At 34.6% G+C, this 12,952-nt stretch overlaps 1 protein-coding gene across 3 annotated transcripts in view; it reads right to left on the bottom strand.

The window, feature by feature from the left end:
* SI (sucrase-isomaltase) overlaps positions 1 to 12,952 on the bottom strand; it is a 95,592-nt gene that overhangs the window by 28,114 nt on the left and 54,526 nt on the right. For all 3 annotated transcript variants that reach the window (XM_088020536.1, XM_088020513.1, XM_028103143.2), the window contains 4 exons: positions 12,105 to 12,233; positions 11,264 to 11,374; positions 9,521 to 9,583; positions 3,133 to 3,249 (listed from right to left, as the gene is read on the bottom strand). In XM_088020536.1, coding sequence (XP_087876662.1) covers positions 3,133 to 3,249; positions 9,521 to 9,583; positions 11,264 to 11,374; positions 12,105 to 12,233 — 420 coding nt within the window. The remainder of the gene's footprint in view (positions 1 to 3,132; positions 3,250 to 9,520; positions 9,584 to 11,263; positions 11,375 to 12,104; positions 12,234 to 12,952) is intronic.

Genomic DNA, 12,952 nt, shown 5'->3' with positions numbered 1-12,952 from the left:
ATGTCCATTTCATGGTAAATGTTTCTCCATCCCCTCACTTTCAATCTGCAGGTGTCTTTAGTTAAAAAATGAGTCTCTTGCAGCTAGCATATAGATGGGCCTTGTTTTTATTCATTTTGACACCCCTATATCTTTTGATTGGAACATTGAGTCCATTTACAGTCAGAGTAATTATTGATAGATGTGAATTTAGTGCCCTTTTATTACTTGTTTTGTCATTGTTTCTGGAGATTTTCTCTGGACCTTTCTAGTCTTTGTTGCTATTGGTCTTTCCCATTCAGAGTCCCCTTTAATATTTCTTGCAGGGCTGGTTTAGTGGTCACAAACTCCTTTAATTTTTGTTTGTCTGGGAAAATCTTTATCTCTCCTTCTATTCTGAATGATAGCCTTTCTGGATAGAGTATATTTGACTGCAGACTTTTCCCATTCAGCACACTAAATATATCATGCCACTCTCTTCTGGTCTGGCTAGTTTCTGTGGATAGATTTGCTGCAAATCTTATTTGTCTTCCCTTACTTAAGGACATTTTTCCCTTGCTGCTTTCAAGATTCTTTCCTTATCTGTGTATTTTGCAAATTCTGCTATGGTATATCTTGGTGTTGGCCGGCTTTTGTTGATTTTGATGGGAGTTCTCTGTGTCTCCTGGATTTGGAAGTCTGTTTCCTTCATAGATTAGATAAAGTTTTCAGCTGTAATTTCTTCAAATAAACTTGTCCCCTTTTCTCTTCTTCTTCTTCGTCTAGGACTTCTACGATACAAATGTTATTGTATATCATAGAGTCACTGAGTTTCCTAAGTCTACTTTCATGATCCAATGTTTTTCTTTCCCTCTTATTTTCAGCCTCATTATTTTCCATAATTTTATATTCTATATCACTTATTCAATCCTCTGATTCTTCCATTTTGTGGTCATTACTTCCAGTCAGTTTTGGATCTCAGTTATCATATTTTTCATTTCAGCCTGATTGGTTTTAAGCTCTTTTATCTCTGAGGTATATGTGTTCCTGATGTCTTCTACACTTTTCTCAAACCCAGCTTGTATCCTTATGATTGTTGCTTTAAATTCTGGATCAGGTATATTACTTATATCTGTTTTGATTAGATCCCTGGCCATGACCCTTTCTTGTTCTTTCTTTTTGGGATGAATTTCTCCATCTTGTCATTTTGTCTAGGTTTCTGTCTTCTTCTGTGTTTTATGATAGCCTATTATGTTTCCTGCTCCTGAGAGTAATGGATTTATGAAAAAGAAGTTATATAATGTCCAGAGCCTAGTGTTCAGGAAGTGTCTCTGGTGTGTGTTGCATGCACTTAACTGCTTTGTTATGGCTGCTCTGTCCCTCAGGTCAGTCCTCTTCAGGGTTATTTCTTTTTCTGATATGGGGAATCTTTAGAATTTGGCCAGAGTATGGTGGGTTTTATCTAGGTGGTCTTTGATCCGCTTGTTAAAAGAGACCTGATGTTATTTCCATTAGTACTGAAACTTTACAGAACTCTATGGTCAATACATATGGTGCATGCAGGGGTTTGTGCTGGTCTTCTGGGGAGGGACAAACTGCATTGGTTCTTAAGCACACTTGCCCAAGAAAAGCAGTACCATTGGACTGCAGGGAGGTAGGACTTGGTGTAAGCAGTTTAAGCAGCCATAGTTGGCCCTTTGCTATTTACTGAGGTTAGTTTATGCTCAGGGGCAGGGTAGGGAATTAGCACTAGCCAACTCCTTTATCCCTAGAGAGGGGATTTAGTGCCTTCTGCTGTCGGGGAGACCCTCTTGGGTCTCCTTGTGTGTTCTAAGCACTTTTCAGATTGTTGTTTTCATACTGTTTGTGTCTAGGTTGCTTGCCTGCTTGGAGAAGCACAGTGCACTTTGGGCTCTATTGCAGCCTGGATGGCCAAGCTTTAAAACTCCAAGCTTTAGGGACCTGGTGTGGTGGGGACTTGCACTAGTCTTCTCAGGAAGGGTCTAGAAATGCTGGAGTTGATGCAGGTTTAACCCAAAAGGACAGTTGCACCAGAGGGCAGGAGCATGAGATTTGGAGCAAAGCACACTAAACAGCCAGTGTCTGGGCTAGACAGCCTCAGCAGGTGTCCCTGTGCTATGTTGAGGGGCAGGGGAGGGAAATGGTGCCTGACAGCTCTTTTGTACTCAGAGAGGCGCTCTCAGAGAGCACTCTCCCAGATGTGCTCCAAGAAGAGGGAACAGTGCATCTTAGGTAATCTTCAGATCGCACCATATGTCTCAGTGTTATCTGCCTGCCTTTTCTACAAGAGTAGGTCAGTACACTTAGGGCTCTATCCCAGACACACTATGGACCTCTAAAACTACAGTCTTTGAGCCCTGCTGGTTGCAAAAACTCATGAAAATCAGACTTCCTCATTTTCCCAGACAGTGGCTTTGGGGAAGTGTCTTCCTTATGTGATCCCATGTGCTCCTCTCTCTTTTGTCTCTCTCAGAAACTAGGGCTCCCTCCCCTCAGCAGCACCTGTGATCGTTTCTTCCCCAAACCACATCTCTGCACCTCCTACCTTCCACGATGTGGCCTCTTTTCTCCCTCTAGTTGTACAGTTTGTTCTGTCAGTCATCAGATCAATTTCTTGGGTATTCAGAATGATTTAATATCTATCTAGCTGTGTTTGAAGGATGAGGCAAGTCTAGGGTCCTCCCAATACTCCACCGTTTTAGCTCCTCCCCCTCTTACTACCAACATTTTAAAGTCACATCTAAAATTAAGAGATTGTTTGAAAGATAATTTGCTATATTTGTAAGAGATTATGATTTCTTATACCAATGACTGACAGTTATGTGAGATTTATTCCTACATTGAATAAAAATAAAATAAATGTTTATAAGCATTTATAAATAGTTATAAAGAGACGTTTTATTTTTGGTTCCTTGGTGAAGTTGAAAATATTCAGGAAGTAGCATCCACACACATAAAATGAATTGCTAACATTGTATTTTATAGTCCTATGCATACGGAAAGGTCTTTCCTTTCTATGGAAAAATGAGTGGGCTATTTTCACAAAAAAAACTTTGTTGGAATTATTAGAACCTAGTAAGAATTCTGCATAATAACTACATAAGAAATAAAACAATAACAACTTAAAATATAAATTGCTTAATGTTTACTTACAATACACAAGCCATCAAACTTCATCTGGTTATTGTAGAAATCTACAATTTCCCTTGCCCACCACTCTGCTGTGGCATTCTTGAAAAAATCTGGAAAAGCTACATGAGCTCTGGAAGCCTGTAAAATCATGTAGGAAGTCAGAAGAGAGACCATGCATGTCTAAGTTAGACATTTATCTGTCAGATTTACAAGCTGTGCACAGGTGATAATGAAGGCAACCTGATCCCAACTTTAATTGCATGAATGTATATTATTTTTCTCTAATCAAAAACAATGAAGAGTCAAAAAAGAGAGATATACATGGAGACAGAAGGGAGCAGGTTTGGGATCCTTATAGATTGTCAAAAAAAGTTCACAAAACACAGAAATATATTTTCAGTGCTTCTTAGAGTTTTAGAGAACTTTTTTCTTTGTATCCTTAGAGCTCTATAATGCAGATTTACTTTTGTGGACCTTGATAGGAAAGGAAAAGACCTTGGTTTAGCCTGTTTAATCTGATAAAAAAAAATTGTTTACCCAGCTTTTTGCCCTTTTAGGACCAATATATTTCTTTACCAACCCAACCATTTGTCTTTCTCACATCTAACCCTTCCCACCCCAGCAGAGAAAAGGTGATTTACTTCTTTCCCTACCAAGAAAATCCCCTACTTGTCAGGCTACCCATATAAATTCTGAGGTCAAAGTCTGTGTGCTAGCAGAAGATTGACCTTCTGTAAGTAAATCAATTACCTGAAAAACATGGCATCACTTGCATGCTTTCCTGCCACACTTTAAGTCTATGTAGTAACTGGCAAACTGGCAGAATAGTCTTCTCCTATTACCCCTACTAATAGGGTAAGGGAAGGCATTGTGCATAGAGAAGTGTGAAGGGTAAGGAATATAGGGATCTATAAAACACATATAGTACTGGCACAAAAAGACACATAGATCAATGGAATGCAATAGAGGACCCAGAAATGGACCCTCAACTCTATGGTCAACTAATCTTTGGTAAAGCAGGAAAGAATATCCAATGGGGAAAAAAAAACAAACAGTCTTTCCAACTAACGGTGTTGGGAAAATTGGACAGCAACATGCAGAAGAATGAAACTGTACCACTTTCTTAGACTATACACAAAAATAAACTCAAAATGGATGAAAGACCTAAATGTGAGACCAGAATCCATCAAAAATCCTAGAGGAGAACATGATTGCAGCAACTTCTTGCTAGACAAGTCTCCAAAGGCAAGAGAAACAAAAGCAAAAATGAACTACTGAGACTTCATCATGATAAAAAGCTTTTGCACAGCAAAGGAAACAGTCGGCAAAACTAAAAGGCAACCTATGAAATGAGAGAAGATATTTGCAAATGTATCATCAGATAAAGGGCTAGTATCCAAAATGTATAAAGAACTTACCAAACTCAACACCCCAAAAACAAAAAATCCAGTCAAGAAATGGACAGAATACATGAGCAAACATTTCTCCAAAGAAGACATACAAGTGGCCAACAGACCCATGAAAAGATGCTCAACATCACTTGGCATCAGGGGACTACAAACCAAAACCACAATCAGATACCACTTCACACCATCAGAATGGGTAAAATTAACAAGTCAGGAAATGACAGATGTTGTCAAGGATGCAGAGAAAAGGGAATCCTCCTACACTGTTGGTGGGAATGCAAACTGGTGCAGCCTCTCTGGAAAGCAGTATAGAGGTTTCTCAAAAAGTTGAAAATAGAGCTACCATATGACCTAGCAATTGCACTACAAGGTATTTATCCAAAAGATGCAAAGATAGTGATTCAAAGGGGTACATGTACCCTAACATTTATAGCAGCAATGTCCACAATAACCAAAACATGGAAAGAGCCAAGATGTCCATTAACAGATGAATGGATCAAGAAGAGGTGGTGTACATATACAATGGAATATTCCTCAGCTATCAAAACGAATGAAATCTTGTCATTTCCAATGACTAGGGGGTATTATGCTAAGTGAAATAAGTCAATCAGAGAAAGGCAAATACCATATGGTTTCACTCATATGTGGAATTTAAGAAACAAAACAAATGAACATAGGGGAAGGTGAGGAAAAATAAGATGAAAATTGAGAGGGAAGCAAACCATAAGAGACTCTTAACCATAGGTAACAAACTGAGGGTTGCTGGAGGGGAGGTGGGTGGTGGGGGAATGGATAATTGGATGATGGGCATTAAGGAGGGCACTTGATATAATGAGTACTGGGTGTCATATACAACAGATAAATCACTAAGCTCTACCTCTGAAACTAATAAAGAAAAAACCATATGTTATAAATACTTTTGAGCTGATATAATGGTATACTTCAATACATCATTTGCCCAATAATTACTTTTACTCATAAGGAAAGAAGGCTCAATGGGTTTATAGTCAACAAATAGTGGTTGGCTCCATAGCTCCGGGGTTAGAGCACTGGTCTTGTATAGTCAACAAATATTTCCTATGCTAGATTGTAATTTCTCCCCTAGATTATAATGAAAAATAAGTAAGAAATGTAATACCCTATTTTTAACTTCTATGGTTGTACTCTTTCCACAATTCATTCATTTTTCTGTTTCTTTTATTCTTTTAGGTGGCTGCTCTATTCCTTTAATACAAATCATTAGTTATATCCAGAAATCTCATCAGGTATATGTGATCCAAGAGTCTCTATACCTTTTGTGGTAGGGTATCTCAAGTGATTTTACATAAACCACTGTAAATTGAAGGGGCCTTACAAAATCTATATAAAGAAGCTATGCCTTCCTCTACAGTGTTGCTAATATTACCCAAGAATAATGGGTAAAACTGCAATTAAGATAAAATTCTGACCTTTTTTTTCCCTAAACAGCATTGTTCAGTAATTCTTTGAGTCAACTCTAGAAATAATTTGGTAAGTTTTAAATAAGAATTTCTCTCTAATTTTTCACACATGAACTTGTATGACTTAATGATTACAATTTAACCTACCTAAAATATTGACTGCCAACTCTTCAGTTTCATTGATTTTTTTCTATGGTCTTGATATTGTTTATTTCATTCATTTCTGTTCTAATTTTTATAATTTCCTTCTTCTGCTAGTTTGGGGCTTAGTTTGTTCTTTTCATAGTTCCCGGAGGTCTAAAGTTAGGTTGTTTATTCAATATCTTTCTTCTTTACTGTGGGTGTTTATCATTATAAACTTCCCTCTTAGTACTGCTTTTGCTGCATCCCATAAGTTTTGGTGTGTTATATATTCATTTTTGTTTGTCTCAACGTATTTTATAATTTCTCTTTTGATTTCTTCTTTGACCCACTGGTTATTCAAAAGTGTGCTGTTCTATTTCCATGTATTTGTGAATTTTCCAATTTTCCTTTTGATATTGATTTTAACTTCATTCCCCTGTGGTCAGAAAACATACTTCATATGATTTCAACATTCTTAAATTTGTTAAGACTTATTTTGCAACCTAATATATGATATATCCTGGAAAACATTGCATGTGCTTTTGGGTAAAATGTTCTGCAGCCATTGGGCAGAATGTTCTGTAAATGTCTATTAAGTCCATATGGTCTATAGTTTTAGGTCCATGTTTCTTTGTTGATTTTCTGTCTACTTGTTCCATCCATTATTGAAGGAGGAGTATTAAAGTCTTCTAGTGTTTGTACTGCTGTGTACTTCTCTTTCAGTTCTGTCAGTGTTTGTTGCATATCTTTAAGTGCTCTGATGTTGAGTGCATATATATTCATAATTGTTATATCTTCTTGATGAATTAAACCTATTATCATTAATAATGTCCTTATTTGTCTCCTGTGACAGTTTTTGACTTAAAGTCTATTTTTTCAGATATAAGTATAGCCACCCTTGCTCTCTTTTTGTTGCCATTATATAGAATATCATTTTTCACATCCCTTCACTTTCAGCCTATAAACGATTATGAGAGACCACTATGAATAATTAAACATCAAAAAATGGATAACCTAGAAGAAATGGATAAATTCCTAGAATCGTAAAACCTAATAAAACTGTATCATAATGAAATAGAAATCTGAAAAAAAATTACTTGTAAGGAGATTGAATCAGTAATCAAACTCCCCCTAAAAAAAACTCCAGGACCAAATGACTACACTGGAGAATTGTACCAAACATTTAAGGAAGAATTAATGTCAATCCTTCCAAATTTATCCCCAAAAAACTGAAGTGGTGAGAATACTTCCAAACTCATTTTAAAAGGCTAGCATAACCCTCATACAAAAGTCAAAGATATCACAAGAAAAAGAAAAACTACAGAATAATACCTCTTATAAATACAGATGCAGGGCGCCTGGGTGGCTCAGTTGGTTAAGCGACTGCCTTCGGCTCAGGTCATGATCCTGGAGTCCCGGGATCGAGTCCCACATCGGGCTCCCTGCTCAGCAGGGAGTCTGCTTCTCCCTCTGACCCTCTTCCCTCTCGTGCTTTCTATCTCCCATTCTCTCTCTCTCAAATAAGTAAATAAAATCTTTAAAAAAAATACAGATGCAAACATCCTCAACAAATACAAGAGAACTACATTCAGCAGCATGTTAAAAAGGTCATACACAATGAACACATAGAATTTAATCTTGTGATGCAAGGATTGCTCAACATATGAAAATCAATTGATGTAATATACCACATTAAAGAATGAGGATAAAAATCACATGATCATCTGAACAAACAGAAAAAAGTATTTGACAAAATTCAACACACTTTCATGATAAAAACTCTCGACAAACTAGGAATAGAAGGAAATAACTCAACATAATAATGATGATATATTAAACACCCCCAGCTAATATCATGCTCATTCGGAAAAAAACTGTTTTCTTTCACACACACACACACACACACACACACACACACACACACACACATACACACTGTTAGAATTAATAAATTCAATAAAGTTGTAGAATATAAAATCAACATGCAAAAATCAGTTACATTTTTATACACTAACAATGAACTATCAGAAAAGTAAATTAGGAAAATAATCCAATTTACAACAGCAACCCAGGTAATAAAGTACTTAGGAATAAAAGTAAGGAGGTGGAAGATTTGTACACTGAAAACTACAAAACATTGCTGAAAGATATTGAAGAAGACACAGATAAATAGAAAGATATCCCATGTTCATGGATTGGAAGAATTAATATTGTGAAAATGTCGGTGCTACCCAGAAGCAATCTGTAGATTTAATGCAACCTCTATCAAAAACCCAATGGCATCTTTTACAGAAATATAAAAACAATTCTACAATTCATTTGGAACTACAAAGACCCTGAATAGCCAAAATAATCTTGAGAAAGGAGAACAAAGCTGGAAGTATAACATGCCCTGATTTCAAAATATACTCCAAAGCCACAGTAATTAAAGCAGTATGATACCAGCATAAAAACAGACACATAGAATAATGGCACCTAATAGAGAGCATAGAAATCAATCCATACATATATAGTCAACTAATCATTGACAAGGGTGCCAAAACTATACAATGGAGAAAGGATAGTCTCTTCAACAAATGGTACTGGGAAAACTGGATATACATATGCAGAAGAATGAAATTGGACCCTTATCTTACATCATACACAAGAATCAACTCAAAATGGAGTAAAGACCTTAATGTAAAATGAAACTGGAAAATTTCTAGGAGTAAACAAAGGGAAAAGCTTCATGACATTGGTCTTGGCAAAGATTTTATGGATATGACACCAACAACACAGGCAACAAAAACAAAGGTAAACAGGTAACTACATCAAACAAAGAAGTTTCTTCATAGCAAAGGAAACAAGCAACAAAGTGAAAGGCAAACTACAGAACAACAGAAAATATCAAAACACCATATATCAGATACAGTGTGAATCCCCAAAGTATATAAGAAAGTCCTACCACTCAATGGGAAAAAAAAAAAGAAAGAAAAGAACCATAATAACCTGCTTAAAATAGGAGCAAAGACTTGAACAGACATTTCTCTAAAGAATGCATGCATATAGCCAACAAGTAGATGAAAAGATGCCCATAATCTCTTATCATCAGAAAAATGCAAAAACCACGATGAGATATCACCTCATACCTGTTAGGATGGCTATTAGCCAAAAAACAAAGACAACAAGTTTTGGAAAGGTTATGGAGAAACTGGAATCTTTGTGCACTGTTGGTGGGAATGCAAAGTGGTGCAGCCACTTAAGAAAACAGCATAGATATTCTTCAAAAAATTAAAAATAGAAATACCATATGATTTAAATATGGTCTGGTATAGAGGTTTTAAAAGTAAGTCATCTACCTTTTTTGAAGAAAATATCCAAATTGAATTAATGGTCAAAATGATCATTAAATCCAAGTGCTGAATTTCTTTTAGTCATATAGTCAATCAGTGTAAAACTTACATTAACAGCTTCATCTTCAGTTAGACTTTCATTTATTGTTACGTTGGGCAAATCTGGCCAAACCTACAGAGAAAGGAGAAATGGGAAAATAGTTGAAAGTAAATTCAGTATTGTATGACTATGTTGTAAATAAAGTATAATAGGGTTTTGGAGGCAATTATTATATCTTGAGGCCAGTAATTCTTTCATTTTTTTTTCAGTTTGTGTTTTGGTAAATGTAACATTTGCAAATTATTCCCATCTTTCATATTAATTTCCTCTTTAATATGGCAAATAGGAAAAAGAATGCCAGCTTTTGTAGTAGGAAGTGGTTTTAAAACCAATGCGTGTAACCAAAAGTTCTGGTGGAGAATAATATGAAGGCACATACTAAATTTAATTTAATGTGGTGTATTAAACCTTTCTGCAATTGTTCCAGCATTAAAAGCTAAAAACAATAGATATATTTTTATTTAAAAGGAATTGAAGATCTGAGTTTTCACAATTAGTACTAAACACTCCTCTCTCTCCCTCCGTATCTTCATCCCTGTCCCTGCCTTCCCACCTACCAATGTTTTCCTCTACCCCAACCACAAACACACAACTTGAGCCCAAATTCAATCATGCTGAAAGCTCTGAGAATTTGAATCTATGTTGTAAAAGTTAGATGGTTCCATAAAAAAAAAAAAAGTGTAGATAATTCTCAAGGACTAGTTACCTACAAGGGATTACTTGCTGATGGGGAGTAGCTCCCTAAAGGAATAGAACAGAGGACAGAAATCTGAGGAAATGTATAGACATATAGAATAAGAAGAAAATAGAAAGAAAAAAAAAAACCTTTTTATGGCCAATATGCCATACTCTATACTTGCATGTTTCTTAAGGTGTTATGACTTCTCATCAAGTTTATCATAGGATTTTTTCTATTTTATTTTCAACTTTTTGTTTTGAAATATTTTCAGACTTACAGAAAAGCTACCAACATTATACCTAGAGTTCTTTTTTATCCTTCACTCTGTTTCCCCTAGGGTTAAAAAATTTATAACCTCTCTATAATTGTCAAAACCAAGAAATTGGCATTAATACAATATTATTAAGTAATCTACAGGCCATGTTTGAATTTCACCACTTTTATCACTAATATGTTATTTTTGGTCCAAGATGAATAAAGTATTCTATATTGTATTTCATCATGTCTCATGGAATTTTGTTTTTGTTTTTCATTCTAGTTAGAAGTAATGGATTTTTTGTTTACTCTTTTATATGTAAGCTGAATCAGGATTTTTCTATAATAATTAATACACCCAGGTCTGAATATTATTGCCTAAGTGAAATACAATACATTATATTCCTTGTTCAAGTCAGGAATATAAGTAGAGCTCTTATAAACATTGTCTCTTTTATTAATGAAAGAAGTTCGAACATTTAAATGACTTACAGTGTAGAATAATGAACAACCATCTTATTAATGCTAATTTTATAATAAACACAAGACATTCTAAGAAATGCAATAAAAGACAATATAAAGATGAAACAAATAGTAAACAAACATGAACTATATAAATTCTTTCTCTGTTTCTGATAATTTGGGTTGAGAACAGATTATATATTATTTTGATTATTAGCTATTAAATCACTACATTTCTGTATTCTATATCTCTCCCTCTGAATATATCTTTTAACAGTTTTTTTTTTTTGCTCTATAGAAACTTTCAAGGAAATAACATTTTATATTTATTTTATTTCAAGATATCAATTCAGTACCTTTCCCCAACAAATATCATTGGTGTTAGGCCATTTGACAAAAACATCTTTCTTCAGTCCTCTTTCAAATGCAGGGTAAGACTTTGTTTCATTTCCTGAAATTGCTGGATCCTAAAATTAAAATGAAATACACACCAGGTAACTCCGGAATAAAAGTATAGCCAGTTGGGTTGCTGTTATGAAACAAAATTTTCCATGATTACATTATCATTTTACTGTGCTCTCACATAGACTGAAAAATAGACTGACAGTATAAACGTCAGTGTTCTAGCTAGATTGTCCTCTAAATTCCTTGGAAGGAAATTTTAAGAACTTTTGAAAATGCATTGGCTATGATTTCAAGAATGATTACTGGCATTTTTTGTTTTGTTTTTATTTCTCCCAGTGGGATTACTGGCTACCTAACTTGCTTAACTAGAAGATATTGATAAAATATTCTCCCCATTGAATCACTAAATTGAAGTCAAATTTTTAAACATGACAAGCATAAGAAGCAGTTCCATAGAATGATTGAGAATTGTACAGAAATGGAAAATCCATTATAACTGTGATAGCTTCTATAAATTGAGGCTAGTTTGAGGTAGCTTCAATGATTATTAGAAGACAGCTTTCCTTTGACGTCCAGAATCAGTCTTAGATCTCTAAGGATATACCAAAATGTAAAGGTAGCTTGGTAGCAGCCCATGTAAATAAAAATCTTAAAGAAGAAAGTTTTAGATTTGGGAAGAATTAAAGTAAAAGTCTTCCCACTTTGAAACACCCCCCACCTCATTCTAAGAGAGAAATTTTAATGAAATCAAGATAACAAGACTCAGATAAAATATAATATATAAATACTGACCAGGATAATAATGTATCTCATTCCTTCCTGTCTTATTTTGTCAACAAACTGAGGAAGGTCACGGAAGTTTTCATCAATTGTAAAGTCTAGCTGCCTTTCCATGTAATCAATGTCTGTATATTGAACATCCTAAAAGATATGAAGATTGTGGCAGTTGGGTAAGAATCTGAGAAGTCAGTGCATCTCATTCTGTCATCATACAAAAGTAATAGCAATATGAAAGTTTAAATGCCTCTTCATTTAATCCTAAAGAGAATTAATCAAGCAACACAATGCTCAACAAATAAAACTAGTGCATAAAGATGCAAAATAGTCCATAAACAAGTTCATATAAATGTTCTGTTTGTTAAGAGTTCACTTAAAAATTTTGATTTCTAAAAATTCTTTTGGATCAGTATCGTTTGTTATGTAATTCCCAAAGGAAATAGGAAGACACAAGAGTAAAGGATTTATGATGCTATGAAATTATGTTAAATGGCAATTTAGAATGTTGTAAAATATGTACAGAAATAGGTGCTGTTCTATTTCTGGAAACATAAAGCCAATAGGGGATAATTTCAAGTAATTCTAGTATTGCCAAAGAGGAAGAAAGAATTATTAGTAAATCCATCAATTACAAGATTCTTTTATTATCTAACAAAGTCTTTTTAGAATTATAGTCCAAGTTTAAATAATCAAAATAGTGCTTACAAATAGGTATTTACAAATATGTTTAAACTAATAAATATTTGAATTCTATCATGACATCCTTTAGACCTAAATAGCAAATTTTTAAATTATTTTTTGTTAATAGACATTAATTCAATTTCTTCTTCTAGGTGTTATAAAAAGTACATCTCATATAATGG

This window comes from Eumetopias jubatus, unplaced genomic scaffold (assembly GCF_037043125.1).
Source record: "Eumetopias jubatus isolate StellerSeaLion01/CBP00866 unplaced genomic scaffold, mEumJub1_p1.0 scaffold_1, whole genome shotgun sequence".
Classification (NCBI taxonomy): domain Eukaryota; kingdom Metazoa; phylum Chordata; class Mammalia; order Carnivora; family Otariidae; genus Eumetopias; species Eumetopias jubatus.
The sequence above is the reverse complement of the archived record's forward strand: the minus strand, read 5'-3'. Positions and strand labels throughout refer to the sequence as shown.